Below are 25697 nucleotides of genomic sequence, written 5' to 3' on the forward strand. Positions count from 1 at the left end.
GCACTTGGGGTCATCTCACCTCAATGTGCCCAACCAAGCAATTGGTGAAGCATCAAGCGAAGCCTCAACAAAAGCCACAAGTTGAGCAAGAAAAGAAGCCCCAAGCTCAAGTCAAGTTCAACCATCACGGTGACTTGATGATGAAGAAGAAGAACAAAACAAGAAGGGGTGGAAGAGCAAGGCATCTAATGCAAATCCAAGATGCCAAGATGATGAGCAAGAATAAAGACAAGAAGAAAACTTATGCTCACATCAAGTGCTTTGGGTGCAAGGATGATGGACACTTTTCCTCGAAGTGTCCTACCAAGCTTGAGAAGAAGGCTCAAGCAACTTTCAAGAGGCAAGGCAATGAGAAGCAACACATGAGCAAGGAATAAAAGGCTCAATCAAAGAGAAGTTGTTACTTATGCCGGGAAAGGGGACACATGGCTCATTCATGTCCCCTAGGTAATAATTCTAAGCCCATTTCATTAGATGATATTACTATGCTTAGAAAGGATGGTAATGGTACCTCTATGGTTGCTATTGCAAAACATCTCGCTACTCATACTAAGGCATCGCCTAAGTATGTTGCTTCTAACTTGAGAGGACCCAAACTAGTTTGGGTACCATCAAAAAGTGGATGAATGTATGTAGGTACCATCGGCATTGGAGGCTTGTTTCAATTGATACTATATTGTTCATCATATGATTGAGTCAAGTATTGAAGCCTAGTGCACATCCAAACCCAATGCCATGATAGTAAAGTCCAAATGTGCTACAACATACAAGTGTCACATTCAAGTTGTGGTGATTTATTGAATTATTTGATGGCTTGCAATTACATGAGTTGAAGCTTGCAAATTAGATGATCATAAGCTAACCAAGCTCAATTGCTTGAAATCTGTCCTATATTGAAAATCTGAGCTAGCTGAGATCAAGTCTGCGTTTGAGTGATCAAATCTATTTGGAATGGCTTGAAATTTGGTATGCATGCTGTATACTTATCATAGAAGATGCTGTAGAAATTTCATGAGAACTGTATAAGGGATACTTCGGTTTTGGAGTGGAGCTTATCAGCTATAGTGCAGCAGATTTCAGCATGTAGCAGTGGTGGAAGAATTGAAATAAAGTAGCAATCTAGAAGTCAAATAAAGCTCAAATTTTTACAGCTGATAGATGCCTTAGTGAATCACATCTCCACCAAATTTCGTAGTATTTGGATCCGTACATTGTGAGATATGAGTTATTCTTTGAAAGGTACAGAGTCTGCCAGAAAAGTGACAAATATTGGATTGATCTAGAGTCACTTCAATTGAAAGGTGCTCAAGGTGGAAACATGATCATAAGTGTTTGAGGCACCTAGGTTTGGTTTTTTAATTGATCTAGAAGCATGACAAGTAATGAGTACAAGGTCATTTGATTGTGGAATGTACTTGGTGTACACATTTAGTACTCAAATTGAAGATCAAGATCAAACTCAAGATGAAGTTGAAGTTTAAGTTCTAGTGACTATTGGAGATCATTTGGTAGAAAGAAAAGGACTTAAACAAGTAGAAAGAAAAAGACTTAAAGAAGGATTCATGGTTACTCATCATATTAAGTCCATCACTTGAATCAATCAATCGAAGGCAATTCAAGTGAGTGTCAAGAATGGTTCTTTGGAGAGAGGTAACTTCTCCCTATGTGAGGGGCGTGCCGCTCGAGGAGTGGGTAAACCAAGTGTTGTGCTTGGAAGGCTAACATGGAAGTGGTGATCTAAAGGACATTTGAGATGCTTAGTTGAAGCAATCAAAAGGATTGATCAAGAAAGCAAGCAACAACCCAAAAGAGAGCTAGTCATGCTATTTCAAGTGATATTCTTAGTAGTTCTCTCATGCAAGCAATGGTCAAAAGAAGAAGCAAGTCAACCACAACAAGATAGTGCACTTGATCATAAAGTGGTTTTCATTTCATATGGGTGAAGATTTGATTTATCAATTGACATTTATAATTGGTCTTCACCAAGCTTATCAATTGGACTTCACATAGCTATTTGGAGTAAAATTGGAATTTTATTGACTATCCTATACTCCAACATAGCAAAGGTATCATTGTAATGTGCATGATCATTTCATCCTTTACTAGCATGCAGTTAGTGCATATAGGACATGCTTCATAGGATCATGCATGACAAATGAAAAGTTTTAAATTCATAACCTACCACTATTGCTTGAATGATTAGTTGATCTAGTGGTACGTATATGAGTTTATTCATGAGCTAGTGAACCCAAGTACTTGATCTATTTTGGATTGTTAACAAGTGACAAGTACAACATTGGCAAGATAACCCTTAATGTGAGGTGTGAAAAAGCTTGTCATTGGTTCAAACTGAACTTGGAAGCTTAGGCAAATCAACTTAGTTCAAGTCAACAATTAGAAGCTCATGAAGATAAGAGTACAAGAACAAGACAACAATGCAAGTGGATATCTAGACTTAAATGTTTCTTCAATTGGTATCCAACAAATGGTACTCATGGTGATAGCAAATGTTCAAGATAGCAAACAAGTGGTTCCATACTAGAAAACCTTAATTGATAGAAGAATCCCATATGATATCGGACAAGATATTCCAAATATCACATTTATACATATGGTATCTATCATACAAGAAGGTGGTTGTTGACGGTCCTTAAGTATCAAATTTAATTATCAAATAAACAAAGAAAAGGATCCAAATGAAATCAACATCTAGACTTAGGGTTTTATTTGACAGAATTCCACGAGTTTTGGTGTTTGTCTATTTCTGCAAGGGGTTATCAGGAAATAAGGAAGAAAGGCCCACACGTCGGGATTACGTAAAGATATTAACGTGCCGCGCAATTATCTTACATCTAGAAGACTCCAGAAGCCACGAGACCGAAGCGGAGGCGAATCGGGGCCAGAGACAGGGCGCCCGCCCTGTCCTACTGGGCGCCCGCCCACCTCCTGTGGCCAATCACGCTCAATCTCGCGGATTATGCTCCACCGACCTAAAGGATCAAGAATAACCGTTCAATCAATGTCGGTTTGATCCGACGGCCCAGGTTCACTTGAGGGGACTATAAAACCAGACCCCCTGGCCCCTGGAGGAGGCACCCCTTGATCATTATTCATTATTCATAGACAGAGCAAAAGCTAGGGTTTAGAGATGAGAGCTCTCCTCTCTTCTCTAAACTAGAGTAGATCTAGATAGTAGCGAGATGGAGAGCGAAGGAGGATTAGAGGAGAGGCCGGCCTGTCGGTTCTTCCTCCGGTTGTACTTCGCCATGATCAAGCTCTAATCAAGCTTGCTCATGGGATGACTCTGGTAATCTACTTCTAATTCATTATGCAATTACTAATCATGTATGTTCTGGTTCACAACTCTTTTGAGTACTTCTAATCTATAGGACCCTATAGGTTAGAGTTGTAGTATAGGTGTAAGCGTGGTGCTTAGACCTAGATTACTTGTGGATATCCCCTGACTAGCTGGATCGTGTGGTAGGCCGCATAGGTGACAGTTACGTTGGTCCCCTGTAGTCCACTTCTCGTTAGCAGGACGGGTAGGGTTTATCGGCCTATGGATAAGCATCCTTTGTGGTGTACTCTTATCACGTGGTTCGTCCCAGACATAGACATACCCCTTTGAAGTAAAGAAACCATTGTTATCCTCTCTATTCTGCTACCATCGCCCATGTACTAGAATTGCTCTATTCTCTATTCCCATATTATCACTCACTGTTATCTTACCTTTAATATTGTTCTTATTCGATTCTATCATCTTTCCTATTTATACCTATCTATCTATCTTGGTTAAGTTAGAGCGTAGTTCGTTCTCCCGTTTCCCTATGGATACGATAAAACCTTTAACCGGGTAAAAGCTTCAACGGTATCCGTGCGCTTGCGGATTATCTGTGTGCGTATAAATACCATAGTACACTCTAGTGCCATGCTGGGGATGACAACCTAGTATTCAAGTGGTGTTAGCAAGTGTCAACAAGCATTTTTGGCGCCGTTGCCGGGGAAATGGTTGCTGAGTTGACTACGAACTAGTTTAATCATTTTATAAAAAAATAGATAAATAAAAAAAATATTTTCCTTTTATCCTTTGCCTCATCTCTGCTATTCTTTCTTCTTATCTAATCCTTGATCTCTGGTCTATTATGAATTCAAACATGTCTATCTATGAATTTCATAGACCTTATGGGCACACATCTCGAACCACCAAAATCTTCAAAGCCTATCATAGCATCTAGTTTTGAGATAGACCCCGAATACATAGAATTTATTCAAAAACAACCTTTCTCAGGAAAAGGTGAGGAAAACCCATACACACACCTAAGAGAGTTTTATCGAGTCTGTGACCTCCTTCGCATAGAAGGCATGTCCGATGAGACCCTTAAATGGAAGCTCTTTCCGTTCTCTTTAACGGGAAAAGCTAGACATTGGTATAAACTCAAAGTAGGGAGTGTTCATGGAGATTGGAAGGAGTTATATAGTAGTTTTCTTTCTAAATATTTTCCAATCTCCAAAGTGGTGGAACTTCGGCGTGAGATTCTTTCTTTTAGACAACTGGAAGAAGAATCTCTTGGAAAATCATGGGAGCGCTTTATTAACCTTACTCTCACTGGCCCAAAACTTTCTATTCCAGAAGAAGTTCTTCTAATTCACTTTTTTGAGGGCCTTAGTAAGGAAGATAAGCAAACCCTTCATGCGGCCTCTGGAGGATCTTTCCACCACCTATCCGCTAGTGAAGCTTGGAATTTGATTGATTTAATGAGCGGAAAGTCTCCTAGCTTTTATATCCCTGAGAAAGAGAAAGAACCTGTTCCTAGACAAGAAGAAGAAGTTTCGATAGCCAGATCACAACCACTTCAATCCCAAACTTTAGCTATCGATCCTAAACCATCAATACCCCAAAATTCTCCAAGGGAGGAAGGAATTCCGACCTTAAATCTTTTAGATGCTGATGGTTTAGACTTCTGGTTCTATAAGAGACCTTCAAGCAGGGATAATTCAAATCATTGCAATAATGTTTCTCTTAGAGAATGTCCTGGTTCCTATCATGAAGAAGTCGAGGATGACATATCAAGTGAAGGAGAGCTAAACCATATAGACAATTCTATCTACTCCCCTTCCATGTTCACAAGTTCTAAATCCATCCTTGACCTTAGAGATCCCTCTTATCCCTCTTCTTTTCAGTCTCATGATGATCCTAGCAATTCACCAAGACGACCAAACCATAGGAGTCATGAAGACCATAAGGATGGCATGTCAAGTAATGCCATAGAAGGAGAGCTAAGCCATATAGAAAATTCTAACACCTCCCCTATTTTGATCACAAGTTCTAAATGGCTAGAATGTGTAGAATGGATGGATAAGGAAGAAGCCTTAATGGATTCTGACTTTGGCTCAATTTCAAATGGTGAGTTCTTGACTCCCTTTGAAGATGAGATTCATCCAACTATAGAAGAGGACATAAGTGAGACCAATCCAAGAGAAACTCTGAACATTCAGATTGAAGACGAAGATAACATTAATGAGCATGGAATTTATTTCATAGCCACTTCGTTTACTCCATGCTCATATGCAACATCTTCCCAATCTATTGGTCTCTCCGACATCACCACACTTGAGATCTCCAACCCCCTCTTCTTTTCTATTTATAAAAACTTTAAAAGGGCGGTTGTCGATGCATATGTCTATAATAAATATTGCAGATCTCGTTGAGTTGATCTAGATATAGGTTGGTGTCGGAGGGGAAACCACTTCGCCAACATAAACTGATGGTTTCCCAAGGACAAGCTTAGTGTCTTAAAATAAGCATTGATCAGATCGTAACATGAGCCTTTAATCATTTACAACATTACCTTGTCTATTGAGCATATAAAGATAATTGTAAAAATATTCCTTCGGGTATTCTTGTCACTAACCTTTCCAGGATTGAAGTAAGAAGATCGGATGAATGACAAGCATAAGGTATGTCCAACCAATCATCATACAGCATTGAATTAAATTCATCCAAACTTGAATTCTGCAAAATTCAAGCTTGGGGGAGTACTTTACATAAAAACATCCTTTGCCATGTTGCTATGTTGGTTGTCCCTACCTTTAAGACATGCTCAATTTGTTAAATACTAATCACACTACTTCATCTCCACTTGAGTAGATCTCTATAAATGCTGTCATGCTACCTTTGTCTATTTACTAGTAAGTGTTAGTTTGGAAGTACTGCACATACTTCTATTGGCTTTTAAATTAAGCATGGTGCTTAGGTTAAACAGCCTTCCTTAATCTGATTAGACATGGAGTCTAGTTCGGTTATTGAACTAAAAACTGCTTGTGTAGACATTGGTATATTTTTGTCGGACTAACCCCTGCAGAAAAACTTTCAATATCGATTTGGGAAGTCCTGAGATAAACTCACATCAGAGACGAAGAGAGTAACACATGAAGTTTAACAATTTGCACAAGAAGGACATAGCTCATTCATCATAGAGAGATGATCCATGGAGGGTGCCACAAACACGACGCACAACCGCTAAGAAAGGAAAGCTTCCACAAGATGATACTGTACCATCACTCTTCGAGCAAGGTAACATCTTAAGGTACTTGACTATCTCTTTTATAAGCTTCTCCTTGGTTCTGATGTTCATATAAATAAAAGAGACAAACGTGTATGATTTACAACTCTAGATTAACCAACCCAACTGATTCAACATGTTTAGTCCTTTAATCCTTGTTCTTAGTACTACCTCCATGATCCCACACTCCTAATCATATGAGCTAAAATGTTACACATTCAATCATTGAGAGATATAAAGAAAATAGATTATCTTTCCATAAGGTTGAGCGATCTGATCTGACAAATGTTATAAGTGCTACACTCATGAACTTATCATCCATCAACTTTGTCTTGCTCACTATGCTTAAGGTTAGAGAAGAACAAATACACTTTTGGTTCTGTTGGTGTTTTCCACCAACAGGGCCCATGCACTTGATCTCTGCCTTGTCTCTATGAGCAGGTACACTACGAGCACAAACACACTGAGCAAGATACTGCTAACACCGCACTTCGAACTGCTGGGCAAACGAAGAACATGGGTGACACCGTATTAAAAGGTGCAGACGTCAAGGTCCGCACCTAAATCAAATGACGCACTTGAAGAATGAACACAGTGAGAAGTCTTGTCAAGAAGACTTAAAACATTGAACCCTCGCCGAAAGGTAAGATTGGTAGTTATCCATATTTATCCTTTCTGCATTCCCTTTTCCCTTTAATTATTTACTTTCCTTAAATAGATTATTAGTTAATCATGCTATCTTGAAAAGAAAATAAAAATGTTAAAAAATACTAAGCCCCATGTGAGTATACGAGTGGCATAAAACCCATAAGTACCTTCACTGTGGTGGCATAAAAAAAAATAAATATTTCTTTTCTACTTTATAAAATAAAAATATAAAAACAGGGAGTAATATTTATTGAGGAAGCTCAACGTGATGAAGGCTAGATATTTATGCTAACACTTAATTAGTTCCACAAGCTTTGTTGTCTATTTGAGATCCACAGAATTTAAGAATCAAGAAGACTAGCAGACGGAGGACATTCTAATCGCTGTCAGAATGCTGCTGACTTTCAAATACACCTCTGCCACCTTCTAGCTACATCAAGAGAAATTACATCAAAATTCAGCTTGGGGGAGAGCACCCCCATTTATCTCGCTAAGTATTTCTACCTATCTTTATACTTATATTATATTAGAATATTAAAATACATAAACTATGAAAAACCAAATAAAGATTTTATGCTTATATATATATACTTTTCTTAGTTTGCTAAATAAATAAAGTTTGCTATGAATCTTAATAATAAAACTCTAGCATGGATATGATGAATAGTTGCTCTGCCTAATTTGCAAATTTAAAGTTCTCTCTCAAGTTTAGACATAACTGTTATAATTTAAAGCTTGCTCTAGATCTAAACTTGTGGGATGAAAACTTGATCTGAAATCTAAGTTGTTAACGGATAAGATATGGGAAGGTTGAGTTGCTGTTTATCTGTTCCTAGAGATGCTAGAATTCTGGAGAATTTTATCTTTGAAAATCTTTAAAATGTTGCATGATGAGTTCCTATATGATGAGAGTTTAAATTCCTACCACAGCCCATATATACCTGCTTGCTAGACTTTGAGCCACACATTTATTATTTACTGCTTATGAGCATTGAGTGTGGTCAAGCTGTGTAGACCCTTAGGAGCTTGTCATGTGGTTAAATCAAGATTCACTTGCACGTTCACTCATATATGCTACTTCTACTCCGGAAGTACCATCCACATATATCCATCCATGTCCATCTCCAGAACCACCCAAAAATATTCTACTCCTAATCCGGGAGAGAATAGCCAAAAATATTTCTGTTTTCCCTTGTGAAATAAATACTCAAGTTATCTTGCTACTACCACTTGTTATATTATCTCAAGAGATGAGTGCTCTGAAAAAAAAGAAAAGAGAAGAAAAGAAAAAAAATAAACGAGGAAATAAAAAGGGGCAAGTGCCCGGAACCTCGAAAGAAAAGAAAAAGAGTGAGACGAGAGGTAAAAATGGACAAGTGTCCGACACTAGAATTAGGGGTACAGGATACCCACCTGAGAGGAAAGAAAAAAATGAAAGATAGAGCATCTCATTCTCCTCATAAAGTTTCAAGAGCAAGAAAGGTATGTATCCCCTCAAAAGAGCAAAAGTAGAATTAGACTTCCACCACCATTGTTTCCACCATTGTTATCACCATACACCATTCAATCGCCACACATTCACATCTTGATTTGGCTTATTGACTTGTTTCTTTGGATCCATGGTTTGACTATGCAATACATGTCTTGTAAGTATGTATACTTTATCTCCCACCTATGAGCTCCAGATATTAAAGTCTTATTAGAGTAGGGTGAGAGAGAAGGCAATGTCATTATGCCTTATACCACAAATACCACATATTTTGAGAGAAAGCATATACCATCACTGCCTTGGTAAGGATCCAGAAATACCACAAAAGAGAGATACGAGAGAGTCATACAAAGGAATCTCTGAGTTTTATTTGAAAATCTGCAAAAACTCCAGAGCTATAGCTGATCAAGAATAAGAGACATGGCACTTGACGGGACTGTTCTATCTTTTAACCACTCAAGACAGAAGTGACGGTTACAAGTCCCATGGTGAAGGGTAAAGTAAGTAAGTTTTAAGTCTTGACAGTTTACTCTAACTCAGAGATGAGACCTCATTTAAAAGCATGTGTACCGTCAATTTTTAAAGATATTGCAACAACTTATGATCCATAGCTGAGTCTATCCTTGCTCAGGGACGAGCAAGAGGTAAGCTTGGGGGAGTTTGTTGACGGTCCTTAAGTATCAAATTTAATTATCAAATAAACAAAGAAAAGGATCCAAATGAAATCAACATCTAGACTTAGGGTTTTATCTGACAGAATTCCACGAGTTTTGGTGTTTGTCTATTTCTGCAGGGGGTTATCAGGAAATAAGGAAGAAAGGCCCACACGTCGGGATTACGTAAAGATATTAACGTGCCGCGTAATTATCTTACATCTAGAAGACTCCAGAAGCCACGAGACCGAAGCGGAGGCGAATCGGGGCCAGAGACAGGGCGCCCGCCCTGTCCTACTGGGCGCCCGCCCACCTCCTGTGGCCAATCACGCTCAATCTCGCGGATTATGCTCCACCGACCTAAAGGATCAAGAATAACCGTTCAATCAATGTCGGTTTGATCCGACGGCCCAGGTTCACTTGAGGGGACTATAAAACCAGACCCCCTGGCCCCTGGAGGAGGCACCCCTTGATCATTATTCATTATTCATAGACAGAGCAAAAGCTAGGGTTTAGAGATGAGAGCTCTCCTCTCTTCTCTAAACTAGAGTAGATCTAGATAGTAGCGAGATGGAGAGCGAAGGAGGATTAGAGGAGAGGCCGGCCTGTCGGTTCTTCCTCCGGTTGTACTTCGCCATGATCAAGCTCTAATCAAGCTTGCTCATGGGATGACTCTGGTAATCTACTTCTAATTCATTATGCAATTACTAATCATGTATGTTCTGGTTCACAACTCTTTTGAGTACTTCTAATCTATAGGACCCTATAGGTTAGAGTTGTAGTATAGGTGTAAGCGTGGTGCTTAGACCTAGATTACTTGTGGATATCCCCTGACTAGCTGGATCGTGTGGTATGCCGCGTAGGTGACAGTTACGTTGGTCCCCTGTAGTCCACTTCTCGTTAGCAGGACGGGTAGGGTTTATCGGCCTATGGATAAGCATCCTTTGTGCTGTACTCTTATCACGTGGTTCGTCCCAGACATAGACATACCCCTTTGAAGTAGAGAAACCATAGTTATCCTCTCTATTCTGCTACCATCGCCCATATACTAGAATTGCTCTATTCTCTATTCCCATATTATCACTCAGTGTTATCTTACCTTTAATATTGTTCTTATTCGATTCTATCATCTTTCCTATTTATACCTATCTATCTATCTTGGTTAAGTTAGAGCGTAGTTGGTTCTCCCGTTTCCCTGTGGATACGATAAAACCTTTAACCGGGTAAAAGCTTCAACGGTATCCGTGCGCTTGCGGATTATCTGTGTGCGTATAAATACCATAGTACACTCTAGTGCCATGCTGGGGATGACAACCTAGTATTCAAGTGGTGTTAGCAAGTGTCAACAGTGGTTCCCCAAGTGATCCTCAACTTCAAGTGATCATCAAGCAAAGAAAGTTCCCTCACCAACAAGATTGACAAGTGAATGACCCATGCTATGACATAGGGGGAGTGCCCCACCAAATGGTATCAAGGTCAAAGATCCTATGTGGTATCTCAAGAGCAATTCAAGTAATGTCATTCCAACACATGGTGATGTCCATAAAAAATGCAAGATTCAAGCCTCAACCATCTATCCCAATGCAATCCTTTGTCACAATGAGATTCACATTTTTACAATTGGTTTCAACTGATTTAATTAGTATCACATACCTTTTATGGAAATTGATGACAAAGGGAGAGAAGTTGGAACAAAGATATGATCGTGGGAGAAGTTGGACAACAAAAGATATATTTTAAGGGGGAGAGATCAAAGATGGACATAGACAAGGGAGCAACATTAAAAGAAAAGATGATGGATCAAATTTCTTGGACAAAAGAGAAGCACACAAGTAGGGGAAGCAAGCTCATGAACCTTGTTTGTTTGCATTTGATTTGTGCATATTCATGTGCTTGCTTGCATTGCATAAGTGTTTAAATTCAATATGCATGCTTGTGTGGTGTATGCTAGCTATAGAACTTGATTGATGATATGATAACTAGCATGCATAGGTTGATAGCTAGACTTGTGTTCTTCAAGTAAAAACTAGACCCTTGCTTTTAATGTTGATCTCATAGGGTTTCTAGTGTTTTTGGTGTCTAGCTACTCATGGTGCTAAGGATGGTGTACATTGAATGCTTCCATTGATATCGAACTTGGTATCGAGCTACAAAGGTTTATTCTATACACCTTAGCACTTAGTAGGATTTTATGGTGCTTATCCAAATCTTGACATAGAGCTTAAATGTTGGATAAGTAGCATAAAATCCAAATCAAGTTAGCAATTTACACTTGTGTGAAGTGCTAGCATGAAAAAGCTTAATTTCCATATCTTTGTAGAGTTGTCATCAATTACCAAAAAGGGTGAGGTTGAAAGGTCCTTGTTTGGTTTTGGTAATTGAGTGACAACTTATGTGGACTAATAGTATTTATGTGAGATACACAGGAGATTAGTCCACAGGTGATGATGTGATGATGGAGGAGCTCATTGCACATGAGACATAACATGGAGTCATGTGACCAAGGTGGAGAAGATCAAGATGAGGCTTGGCTTGATGGACCGGTTGCAAGAGTGAAGGTCAAGTCGGAGGCTTTGAAGCGAGAGACCACGTGTGATGGTGAAGCTTGAGCAAGACTTGGCGCCGATGGACCGAGGCAACAGTGAAGAGCAAGTGAGGTCAAGATCGATGAACCAATATGGTCACATGATGATATGAAGTGGATCATATCATTTGGTGATTGGTTGGTGCATGTGTTGCATCAACATTGGTGGAGATGAAATGGAAAGCGCAAGGCAAAGGTATAACCTAGGGCATTTCCATTTCACCGGTCATAGGTGTCTAGAGAAATTTATGACTGGATTTAGGATAGATGGCCGTACTATCAAGAGGGGCAAACTTGTTTGCATATCGGTCATCTAGTGCCACTTGAGCGATCTAACTTTGCATTCGTGTTAGGATCGAGTGGCGTGGCAAGTTTGAGAGGCTAACTCCTTTGGGAAAATGTTTGTGAAAATGCTAACACACGTGCACATGGTGGTTTACACTTGGTGGTGTTGGCACATTTACAAAGGAGGTGGCACACTTGGCGCTTTTAAGAAAATTAATTGTATATTTTCTATTGCGCCGGTGGGAATTTTGGAGAAGTCGTGGAAGTGTTTCGCGCTGAGAAACACTCACTGGACGCTGGTGTTGGCAGCACCGGACGCTGGTCTAGAGCGTCCGGTGTGGTGTCTGTGGCGCAGGTGTGCACCGGACGCACCGGAGTGAGTCCGGTGCTCAGCGTCTAGTGTGCGGGCGGTTTGGCGAACCTCTCTGCGCTTGAGTCCGGTGAGCACCGGACGCTCAGGGTGCATCCGGTGGCTCGCGTCCGGTGACCCTGCGAGTTTGCGGAGCTCTCTGCGCACGAGTCCGGTGTGCACCGGACGCGTCCGGTGTGACGCAGTAGAGCGTCCGGTGGTGCTGCACCGGCGCGGGTGTGCAGTAGCCGTTGGCGGCAACGATCGAGTTCAAACGGCTAGTGACACATGGCCGACGCCTGAGCACCGGACGATGGGGGTTGAGCGTTCGGTGGCTCCCTGTGAGCGTCCGGTGCCCACGTGTTTTGCCCAGTGAAGGGGCAACGGCTAGTTTAGCCCTTGGGGCTATAAATAGAAGTGGTGGCCGGCCTTGGCTGGTGTTGAGCACCCTTGGGACTTAGTGTCCATGCTTGGGGAGTGCTAGTGAAGCCTCTAACTCACATATGCTTGATAGTGTTCATCCGATTGTGTGAGTGAGCGATTCTAGTGCATTGCATTGAGAGATTGCATCGTGTGGCACTAGGTGTTCGTGTTGCAAGCCGGTGGTGCTTGTTACTCTTGGAGGTTGCCACCTCCTAGACGGCTTGGTGGCTTGTGACTCTGTCGAAGCACGCAAGGAGATTGTGTGGTGCTCCGGAGAAGAGATTGTGAGGGGTACGGTGCTCACCCCGTGGGGATCGCGAAGAGCAACTCTAGTTGAGCGACACGTGAAGAGCGACAAGTGGTCCGGCTGGGTCAAGTGCTAGAGCTTGTGGTAAGCACTCCACGTGGGAGAGTGTGACTTGCGGGTCACCAAGCAAGAGGACCAGCGGCAACCTTGGAGCTTGTCTCAACGGGGACGTAGCTTGGTGGCAACCAAGTGAACCTCGGGAGAAAATCATCGTGTCATCATTGTTCTTCCCGTTGGTTTGCAAAGTCCCTAACACAAGCTTGTTCTTACACTCATAAACTTGTGTAGTTAGCTTGTGTAGCTTGCTAGTTACCTTCTTGCTTGTGTAGCTAGAAGTAGTTTCCTTGCGTGACTAATTTGGTTTGTGTAACCTTGTTAGTCACATTGCTTAGTTTGTGTAGCTAAGTAAGTTGTGCTCTCTAATTTGGCATTAGTTGCCTTGTTATTGAGCTTGCTAGTGAGCTTAGGCTTTGTGCGCTTTGCCTCACTAGTTTGCGTAGGAGCTCCCTCGGTTTGCAAAATACTAGTGGCATAGGTTTGTGCGACCTTGCTCCTAGAATTGGTTAGGCGAGCTCTTGCTAAGGTAGCACCTTGTTTGCTTGTTTAGGATCTTTTACAAGGTGCTAGAGAACTTACATAGAGGGGTATAGTCTTGGCTAGACCGATACTTTTAATTCCGCACTTATTTCGGTTAGCCGACGCGAGTTTTAGAAAGGACTATTCACCCCCCTCTAGTCCGCCATCTCGACCCTTCAGTTGGCGGTAGATACTCTTTTTAACCATCAACATAGCATGAAAAAGGACTAAAATCATAATATCATCTAGCTATAGGGGTTATCACTAACAAAATTTCATAAATTTTGGTGATTGTCTATTTTTGCGGGGGGTTATCAGAATAAGAGCAAAATGAGGTCCACAAGTTAGTACATAGAGAGAAGACCCCTTCGGTAACTCAGGAATACTCTAGAAGACTCGAGGAGGTACCTCTGCAAAGTGGGGCCCACTTGTCAGCCAGCCAGGGGCGGGCGCCCACCAGTCAGGGGTGGCCGCCCGGCCAATTGGACCAATGAGCAGCTACCTCGTGGATCCTACCTCCACCACCTTTGAGGAGTAATCTTGATCGTATGTTTAAGTTAGTTTGATCCAAGAGCTATGGTGCTTCCTAGAGTGCTATAAATACAACTTTGACCCCTAGAGAGAGAGAGAGGAATTTATTATTCTCTGAGAAATTCAGATAGAGAGAATCCAGAGAAGCCTAGAGCCACTATCTCAATTAGATCTCTATAGTTCTATAGCATACAAACATAGGAATAGATCTAGAAGGAGTCAAGCTTAGCTTGGAGTTCGGATCTATCTTCGTTCTTGGTAAATTCTTATTCTTCTTTATGATATTCATATTAGTTCTTGGGCCTTGTTTAGATTAATTTTTTTATTTGGTTACTGATCTCACGATTTATGGATGAAATATATCATTTGTATTTTTTATGTATATTTAGTGCTTTATGCATATGTACAAAGTTTCAATATGATAGTTAATCTTGTAAATTTTTAAAATTTTGAAGACATCTAGCCTTGAATTATGAACGACGGACTCACCTTTCTTTGAATTTTGAGTATGTAGAGGGAGCATGCATTATGTACGTATAAGGCCTGGTTTTTTCAAAAAATTTCAAAATTATTTGTTACATTGAATATATCGGGTGGTGTCTACTTTACCCTCCGACCAATGAAACGGTCTAATTTATCTCCTGAACTATCCAAAACCGTTCAAATCACCCCTGAGCGGTTTTTTATGGTGGCTTTGCTACAGTAACTATGGTTTTGCTACAGTGATAGTGATTTTGACTTTTTCTATTTGTTTTGCTAAATCTTTGAAAAATCATAGTAAATCATAAAAAATTATAAAATAGAAAATCTAATTTTGTTGGATTCGACATGAGTAGATCTACACAATGAATATATAATATGGTATAGTTTAATACAAATTTCATACTCATTTGATCATATATAACTTATTATAGATTTATTCAGGTTTATGCTTGTTAAATATAAATAAATCTATAACTAAGTTATACATGATCCGATGAGTATGAAATATTTACTATAGTTCAAGCATAGAATAATTAGTCCACCATAAAAATTTCACCACAATTGGATCATAAAAGTTGCAGCTATGAATTATTCCAATTAATTGCAGATAAATTTGATTTTTCTAACTAATTGAAAGCTAAAAAAAATTTGTACTAAAGTATACTATATTATATTCATTGCTTAGATCTATTCATGCGAGGTTCAACAAAATTAGATTTTTTATTTTGTGATTTTTCTGTATATGATTTTTCAAAAATTATAGGAAAAACAAATAGGAAAAAAGAAATGTCAAAACCACGGTGTAGCAAAACCATATTTACTGTAGCAACCTGGTGTAAAAAACCGCTCGAAGGTGATTTGAACGGTTTTGGATAGTTTAGGGGTAAATTAGACCGTTTTATAGTTCGGGGGGCAAAGTAGACAACACCCCATAGTTCAAGAGGTGATATAGACTTTTTCGTGAAAGGAAAATAAAAATTAATTACACAGATTGTCTGTAATTGAACAATAATTATCAAATACAAGCCAAAACAAACAAATTTGACGAACTAAAGAAGGTCTAAGTGCTCACGGAGAAGAAAACAGTGGTCTCACATGAAAAACAATATAGGAGTGCTCCAATACGATGATATGATATTTATTTATTTATTTTGTTTCCGTTACGCGCCGACCTAGCCGAGCAGACAAAAATATCAGTCGGTACGGCGGTCGGTCAGCCGTGTCCGTGTACCCGGGTTGGATCCCTTTGGTGGTGCCGTGGTCCATGGACCTGGCGCACGCACGCACTGACGCCCCAGCCCCCACCCCCCACCCTCGGGCCCCGCGCATGGATAACTCGTGGGCGGGGCCCACCCCCGCCCCCTTCCGCCCGCAGATTTTTGTACCCGCCGCGCCGGCTCCTCGGCTCCGGCTCGGCCTCGGCGTGCAAGAAAACCAAGAAAGGAGGAGATCAGACCAACAAAACGCCAGAAACCCACTCTCTCTCCGACTCCTTTTCCTCTCTCGTTCTCATCCGTCCAGGCGAGCCAACAGGCAAAAGTAAACGGGCGAGCGAGGAGCTGGAGGGAGAGACCCCGGCGACGCGAAGCAACCGCCCATCGATCGGAGCCGCGGCTGACCAGGAGGAAGCCCCGAGATGGTGGGTCTCGTCGGCGGCAGCACGGCGCGGGCGGAGCACGTCGTGGCCAACGCCGGAGGGGAGACGGAGTACGTGCGCCGCCTCCACCGCCACGCGCCCGCCGAGCACCAGTGCACCTCCACCCTCGTCAAGCACATCAAGGCCCCCGTCCACCTCGTAAGTCCCCATATCCGTCCCCCGCTCTCTCTCTCTCTCTCATCCCCCGTCCCTGCCGTCTCCCGGCCCGGTCGGTCCCGGTGGTGGGTGGTTCAGTGGTTGGATTGGCCGCCAGGAGTACCGTGCTACTCCTTGGGATTGTTTCGCCTCGCGTCTGGGCTGCTATTTCTCTCGGATCTGGAGTCCCCTCGTCCGATTCCGCGTGCCTTGTTGGGTGTTTCTTCTCCGATCGATCGACCGATTGTTTGTGCTCTCGTGATGTCACGTGAATTGCTGGCGTCAAATCGATTGCGCCCGCCGCCGAATTGGAGGCTGATGCCATCGATGATCGCATCGCAGGTGTGGGAGCTGGTGCGGAGCTTCGACCAGCCGCAGCGGTACAAGCCGTTCGTCAGAAACTGCGTCGTGCGTGGGGACCAGCTCGAGGTCGGCAGTGTGCGCGACGTCAACGTCAAGACCGGCCTGCCGGCGACAACAAGCACCGAGCGCCTCGAGCAGCTGGACGACGATCTGCACATACTCGGCGTCAAGTTCGTCGGCGGGGACCACCGCCTCCAGGTGAGTGCTTCTGCTACTGCTGCCCGTTTACTCTACTTCCCTGCACAAGCTCTGTTTCAGCGCCCTGCTTGCTTGTCAGTGTTTTTTATTTCAGCACTTTGTGAGATTGTATGCTTGCCTTGTTACCATTTCTCCTCTTTTTACCATTTGACTACAATCGTGATCACTGGATGTTATGAATGAAATGCATTGCTATGCTTGTGAGATTGGGAAATTCTGTTCTTGTGATTTGTTATGAGCCTTTCTGACAGATGGCATCTTGGGTCCTGTTTCAAAGCTGGGATTGGCATCCAAATTCTTATGATTTATTAGGCCATTTGAACTTCATTACTGTACCATCTGTTGCAATAAAAGCAATTAGCTTCTGCTGAGGCACTCATCATCAGTTAAAACTTAATCCATTGGCCTAGTTACCTCGCTTCTCGTGATTGTTTGCCACCCTGAAAGGATATGCTCGTAACCCGTACTGTTTTGACTTCTTATCCACATATGTGTAGTACGAAAGGACCACTGTACCATCTGTTGCAATAAAATCAATTAGCTCTGCTGAGGCACTCATCAGTTATTAAAACTTACCTTGCTTCTAGTGATTGTTTGCCACCCTGAAAAGATATGCTTGTAACCTGTTCTGTTTTGATTTCTTATCCACATAGTACTATTTAGTACGAAAGGACATGTCTTAGAGACTGTTACTACTCATTCGTTATTCTTCGTCTAGTCTTCAGATTGATATATAAGGTGTAAAACTTTGATGTTTCGTGTGCTGTCAAGTGATTGTGAAGCAAAGTTTTTGTTTGTGTCAATGCCTACTGGCTACAGTGGCCATCTTTACTCCTACTTGAAGCATATCTTTGATCCACACTGATGATGAGTTGTGTTTGCCACTTTTTCAGAACTACTCATCCATCATAACAGTCCACCCGGAGAGCATTGACGGGAGACCAGGTACCCTTGTGATCGAGTCCTTCGTGGTCGACGTACCTGATGGCAACACAAAGGATGAGACATGCTACTTCGTCGAGGCTGTGATCAAGTGCAACCTCAAATCTCTCGCAGAGGTATCCGAGCAGCTAGCAGTTGAGCCACCTACATCGCCAATCGATCAGTGAGTCACCTGCATCGCCGATCCATCAGTAACACCGGTACAAAGACGGGAATTGGCAACAAATAAGAAGCTTCAAAGGCCGGCTGGAGAGTTCAACCTTTTTGAGACTGGTGGTTCTGCCACCGTCTTCTGCGTGTATGTCTCTTGGAATATGGAAGGATTAGTGGTATGTAGGATTAAATATCTGTAGTAGCTTGTATGTTAGGGATGATTTAGCTGTAGGAGCTGCACCTACATACCTCATGGCATGTATGCATACTGCTAGTATGTGTAGAAATCAGGGAAACCATGGAGCGGTTTTTGCCACTTTGGTGCATGGAGATCTATCTTTTTTCTCCATTTTGCGGTGGCTAGTTCTTCGATAAATATACTTTCCCGCTGACACGTAGGGTCTGGATCTTGGATTTGTTTTAATTCTCGTAATGCGCCGTATTGTATTCCTCTAGGTTATTGGATCTGGGATTTGAACTGGATAGTGGATAGCGTCAGATTTAATTTGGTTTTGTTGACAGCAAAATAAGACCCGGGAGACAGATTTGAACCAACGACCCGGGAGACAGATTTGAACCAACGAATCAAAATTCGCATCAAATTAGATGCAAACTGACAAATATGGACAAACTTAAAAAAACCGGTCTAGTCCGGTTTGGACCGGCGAGTGTGTACAGTTAGATAAAACCGGCTCAAGCTGGCTAGTTTTGACTGTTAGAGGAGGTTGTGTGGATCAATTGGATCGATGGCTATTTAATGACCATTGATGATGGAATTTTAATAGACAAATTAATTATGTCAACTAAAAGGATGATGAAGATGGAATTTTGGCACAAGGTACGACGAATTGAAAAAAAATGGATACTCTTGATATCATATTTGTTTTCATATTTTTCTTAGATTCGGATTCGACACGGATAACTATCGAATACAACTACGAATACGAATGTCTAGGATGTGAATACGAATAAATATATATTGAATACGGGTTGAATCGGATGCGGATTACGAATATTTCTCCGGATATTGAGTAAAAGCAACACCTATCTATACAAACATGTGTCGTAGTCATTTAACCACTTTGTGAGTCCTAATTACAACTAGATTGTACTCCCTTCGTATAGGATTTAGAAGTCGTTTAGGATAATGACATGATATTCAAAACATAACTTTGGCCTCTTATTTAGAAAAAAATGATATATGTATACTTTTGTGAAATCTATTCATATAATTTTCACATCTGCAATTTATATTCCTAATGTTTGACTCAAACTTTATCCAAAATGACTTATAAAACCTATACGGAGGAAGTACATATAGAAGCCAGACGGACCCATCCACGACTGAGGAACGCCCGCACGCCACTGGCCAGGAGAACGACGCGGCTTGGCTTTTGTATGCTTCATGGGCTTCGGCCTTGGGCCAACACATCCTGCTACTTGTGTTGGGCGAGTGCGAATGCGAGCAATGAAGACACAAGACTAAGCAACATCGAGTATGCTAGTTTAGAACCACCTGGATGCCCAGCCAGGAACAAGGGAGCAGGCTTCCTATATGAGACTATAAGCACAACATGAGTGAACGGGTAAGCAACACAGTTCGCACGGCTTAGCAAAATTGCTAGGTTACGCTGACGTTCAAAGTATTATTGTCCGTGAAGCTTTGGAGACCCCATGTGGACATTATAGAAAGCTCATCAAGTACACTTTCCAATGCCTCAATCCCCATCTTATTTGGACGTCACAATCAAGAGTTATGTTTAGATTAGTCAAGACTGCTCAGAAGGTCAATAGTCTGTCATGACAGAATGTTGGTCCAACATACCAAGCAAAACTGTACCAATCTACAATACTTAGTGGTGCATGACATACATTGCTGGAAAGATCTTTGAGTCTAGTTTCACACCCAAGAAACGTTTCATCATTTGGACTTTCCAATAAAAAGTTATGGTCAGTTTATTAGAAATTGCTCTAAAGGTCAACTACCATTCGAAACCACTTTGGGAATCCATTCTGAGGGAGCCTTTCATATTGCCTTCCCTCAGAAACTCTATTTCATTTTTATACCTGTCTTGGAGGGTTGTTCCTAGTATAAATATTTTCTACCTCTAAGCTATTAGCAACCTTTGATCATTTGATAAACTACATGATATACTCAACCTTTGTTCTTCCTTGTTCTTCATGGACTTGTGAAGTTAATCTTCTAGGTTCCCCTACTTTGTGCTCTATGGATTCCCTTTGGCTGCATCGTATTGTGTAGATTAGTTTCGGATTGTGGTTCTGCGGTCGTTCGGAGATCGAGTCAAAGTCTTCGTGGTTTCGGTGCCTCTCTCCCCGTCGCCTGGTCGCATCCAACCTTTGTCAGGTATAAAGCTAGTTATCCGTTGTTCTTAGCAAGTTATCCTTTTTCTTTTGATCTACCATCATGAAGATCAGACCATCCTTGTGCCAATTCATATCGGTACCTTTCAACTAGTATCAAAGCTTTCGTTGTCACGGTAGGTCTCACAATCATCCACATATTTACCTTTAGTTTATCTATTGTTTGTTACTATTTTGTTCATCACCTATAGTCCACTGAAAAAGCCACAAAAAATCCTATAGCCCTTTGTCCGTATTGTTATCTTGTGTTTTTATGTTCATCAAGTTGCTAGTCACCATCTTTACATATATTGTGTCATGTTTCATTTATTATCTGCATCCCTGTTAGTATAAAAAAAGAGTTAAAAAAATCAGACAAAAAAAGTTCAGAGAAAGAAAAAGAAGAAAAAAAGAAAGATCCAAAAGAGAAGTAAAAGAAGAGAAAAGGGTTGTATTGCGGTTTGCTTACTGAAAAAATTTAGTTTACACATTTAGATTCTTGGTGATTTATATACCAGCAACATTATATATTTTGAGCACATCAAACCACTTGATTTTCAGTACCGTAGCCTCTATTGTTTAGCTACCTATAGCTCCACCAGAAACTGAAGCCTACACTAGCACAATTCACTGTCCTTGAGAACAAGAAAGAACATTGGTAAGTAAGAGGTGAGGTTGTGTCATTCTATAAATTTACCCATTCCACTTTATATTACATTAGTGCTAACATATCAGGATCCAATTCAAGTATTCGTGGTGATCATTATGGAGAAGAAGAACCCCCTGTTGCACGGGCTGAGTTGCGCTAAATGGCAGACTCACTATTGCAGGTCATAGAGAGAATGTTTGATGCACGCATACCTGCAGATGGGCGGAGAGCTCCTCGGCATCAATATAATGAATCTGGTGGTGAAAATTTTGATGCAGAACATGACCGTTTTAGAGATTTGGTCGTGGTAGTGGTAGACGGGCTGGTCATCATGGCCAAGATGGAGGACGAGTTAATGGGCGTGGTCATGGCCATTGTGTGCGTTTTGATGACGAAGAATTTGATGACTTTGATCAAGAAGAGAGGTCTGATGGGGATCTATTTGTAAATGATGGGTTGCATGGGCGGCGCCATGATCATCGGTGGCGTGCTAATCATGGAGATAGGGAGCATCATCATGGTCATCGTAATAGGGAAGACCTGGACAACATTGCTCGTGTCAAGCTGAGTATCCTAAAATTCACTAGAAGAGATGATGCAAATGCATATCTTGAGTAGGCAGAGTAGTGTGATCAAATTTTCAGAGTGCGTAATCTCTTTGATCAGAAGCGTGTCAATCTTGCTTCAGTGGAGTTCTCTGGTTATGCTCTAACTTGGTGGAATCAGATACAGGAGAATTAACTTGTGTTGAGCCGTAAATATATCAACACATGGGAAGATATGAAGCAAGTGATGAGAAGGCGATAGGTTGCAAATGTTGAAGTGTTGACGGGAAATACGACCCAGTTCTATATACTCAAAAGCCCATCAACAGTCCTCGATTGAAGGAAGATAAGCATCACATGAACATATTTATCACTAATAAAGTTCCACTTGTACTCTTAGCTTTTTCAATGCAGGGAAGAAGAAAATAAGCCCTATGGGCCCCATAACCTAGGTTGGCCGACCATGGTTTGGGCCCACCAGGGGCTCCCCTCCATGCCATGAGCCATGTCATACTCCAAGGAGTCAATCCCAACCCTTGGATCCAAGTGTGCTTGCCCTCAACAGTTCAAACACTTAGCACATGGATCTTTGGGCCCACATGGAAGCAAGCAAGTGTGCAACTAGACTCAATTTTGGACAACACTTCACATGACAAGTGGGGACACCACCAGGAGGCCAGTGGTGGGCCAGGGTCCCCAAAGGTCGGTCGGCCAACCGACCAATTGCGTCATGCCACCTGGCCCAGCCTCCCACCGACTTAAGGACCTTCCAAAAGGTCAGTCAGACCCATTGTCAGCCAGATGGCAGGTCGACCGACCTATAGGTGGGCCCCATCTAGAGTCGGTTCACTCCCACCGATCTTCCTCACATTCACCATGTGTGGTAAAGCTTCAACCGTCCATCTAAGGCGGTTGGGAGGTCGGTGCATCCAAGGGTGGAGAAGGAAGGAGCACGCGGATCGCTGACATGGCACCCCCTCTCTCACCCCTATATAAGGAGGGGTCCTCCACCTTCCCAAGACATCTCTCACATCTTCCATCTATCATTTCATTTCCAAATCCCACTTGGGAGATCAAGTGTTGTGTAGTCTAGTCTAGAGTGGGAGTTAGAGTCGAGTCGAGCGAAGCTCGGGTCTCTGGAGCTAACTTCTAGAGAGTCTGGTATAGCTCTTGTACCTTTTCTCTTGTATTACATTCTTTATATTATTATAGTCTTTCTTTACTTTACTAAGTATTTACTTCAAGTCTTTAATTTGAGTATTGCTTAGTGCATTACTATTCTTGTAGTAGTGTTGTGTCTTAGTCTTATTTGTGTAGTTGCCTTAGTTAGATTAGTGTCTTCAACACCATGTGTGTGTTCCACTACCATTAGGGGTTTTGGCTATTTACGTGATAGTTGAAGTTATAAGACTAGTGTAAGTGAGGTGCTTAGGCTAGTGCTTATTAGTGGATGCCACCGTATCAAACGTGTTAGCGGGTGGCGGCGAAGCGTGACAGACCTCTGCTTCCTAGTAGGTTCTATTCACATCGGGTACGGTCTGTAGGCGCCCATAAGACAAAGGTCTGTTTGGATAGGAGTTTCGTCCTCCTATTGCAGTCGACTTCCACCACACAAGACTGTTTGGATACTAGTCTAGTTGAGTCATTTACATTGATTAGAATTAGAACACAAAAGTAGAGTTAGATACATAGGAGTCTTTACTCACTCGTTGTCCTCCCACCTAGCTAGCTCACTACCAGTTATCTTTACTTACCTTTTTCTGACTTATCTATTATTCTATCTTGCTATTCTTACCCCCTATTAGCACTAGTGAACTTAGATTGAGTAGACACAAACCACAGATATCCATCCATATATTTATTAGAGAGTCTTAGTCCGCTTCCCGTGAGTGAACTATAAATTACGACACTGCGGATACTCACCACAGTTGAAGTGCTACAACGGTACCTGTGCGCTTGCAGAGTTACCCTTGGTACATCTTGCGTCACCACTAGAGTTTAGCGTTGCTTAGCATTTCTGGAGCCGTTGCTCAGGGTAGCCTAACACCCTATCCAAGTAACAGCTCAGGCTTGCATTTAAGCAGTGCTGGTTAGGCGCCACCATTTCTAGATACTTGTCACATCTTACTCTAGCCGGTGTGCGTTAAGATTTGCCAACAAACATTTTTGGCGCCGTTGCCGGGGAAGCGTCGTACTAGGAATCTCTAATAAATTGGAATCCGTGGCCTACTCTAAAATCTAAGTATCTATTAGTGTTAGGGGCTTACCCTTAACTTGTCTTGTTTCTCGTTATCATGAATCTAGACAGTGCATGAGCGGTTTTCAATCGCCGCCAAACTTCATTGAAGATCGTGATCAATTGTTGAGGAGAACTAGACGCCGTCAGGTTTCTCTTCAAAGGTTCATCTCAGAGACCGAACCACTCGTGGAAGGAAGTCCCGCACTAGTTGTTGAGGTAGTCATGGCCCAAAAGACCATCGCTGAGTTCTCGTCCCCATTAGCTGACTTTGTCGCTACAGGCCCAAACCTGAACTTGGGCGATGCGACCTTTGAGCTCAAGCCTGCACTGATCAACATAGTGCAAGCTAGTCCATTCTGTGGGAAGCCACATGAGGATGCCAATGACCACCTTCAACACTTTTTGGAGGTGTGCAACACTTTCACCGTCAAGAACGTCACGGCGGACGCCATCCGCCTTCACCTTTTCCCATTTTCACTCTTGGGGAAGGCAAAGCAGTGGTTCTACGCCAACAAGAGCGAAGTGACAACTTGGGACTAGTGTGTCAATGCTTTCCTCAAAAAGTTCTTCCCAGCAGGCAAGACCAGTGCCTTTTGTGGGAAGATTTTGAGCTTCCAGCAACAGTCCAACGAGATGATTCCTGAAGCATGGGAACGTCTCAATGAGTACATTCGCGCCTATCCTCATCATGGGATAGACGAATAGCTCATTATTCAAGGTTTCTACCACAGGCTGACCGGCATGGCCCGTAGTCACCTTGATGCCTTAGCTGGAGGGGCATTCTTGCAGAAAAATGTCAAGGATGCCAAGGACCTCATTGAAAAGATGGTCATCAACCAAGGATGGAATGAGGAGCGCCTCCAGCCCATGAAGAGAGGTGTCCATGCCCTCAATGAGGTGGACATGCTCTCTGCTAAGATGGACCTCCTTATGAAGAAAATAGAGGAATCTTCCTCTAAAAAGGGAATTGAAGCCATCCAGACCCTTGCTGCTGTTCGTGCTGTGGAAACTGATCCATGGTGTGAGGTATGTGGAGGAGATGATCACTCGGGCAATAACTGCCCTGAGACCTAGGAGGAGGTGAGCTACATCAACAACAACTTCAACAACGGGAACCAACCCCAACAACAACAATGGAGTTCACGTCGCTTCTACCAAGGCCAAGGTATGGGTTACAATAATAATTCTAGTAATTCCTTTGGTAACCAACCTTCTCTTAGAGATCTTGTGCTAGGCCAAACTAATTAATGATAGTATCAATAAGAGAATTGTGGCTAATCACAAGATCCTAGAAAGCCTTAGTGAGAAAATGGACAACTTTAATTCTGCCATTAAAAATCAATTGAGCTTTAATAAAATGTTAGAAACACAGTTAGCTCAACTAGCTACAGTTGTCCCATCATATGAGCAAGGTAGGATCCCAGGGAAACCTGAGGACCCACTTGAGTCTGTTAAAATAGTCTCTACGAGGTATGGTAAGCCTCCGGTCCATTCAAATTAGGGATATCTCCTTGATCCCCCGTTCATCACAAAGAAGGACGACCCAGGCATGCCGACCATCACT

General features: G+C 42.1%; 1 protein-coding gene and 1 pseudogene across 1 annotated transcript; one reads left to right on the forward strand and one right to left on the reverse strand.

Annotated features, from left to right (window-relative positions):
• LOC110430354 overlaps positions 1-25697 on the reverse strand; it is a 143892-nt pseudogene that overhangs the window by 33636 nt on the left and 84559 nt on the right.
• LOC8065946 (abscisic acid receptor PYL8) lies at positions 16303-18794 on the forward strand. The gene is made up of 3 exons (XM_002439411.2): positions 16303-16686; positions 17026-17244; positions 18138-18794. Exons 1-3 carry the CDS (start codon positions 16528-16530, stop codon positions 18351-18353), a joined length of 594 nt encoding a protein of 197 aa, XP_002439456.1. The 5' UTR covers positions 16303-16527; the 3' UTR covers positions 18354-18794.

Source organism: Sorghum bicolor, chromosome 9, assembly GCF_000003195.3.
Source record: "Sorghum bicolor cultivar BTx623 chromosome 9, Sorghum_bicolor_NCBIv3, whole genome shotgun sequence".
Classification (NCBI taxonomy): Eukaryota; Viridiplantae; Streptophyta; class Magnoliopsida; order Poales; family Poaceae; genus Sorghum; species Sorghum bicolor.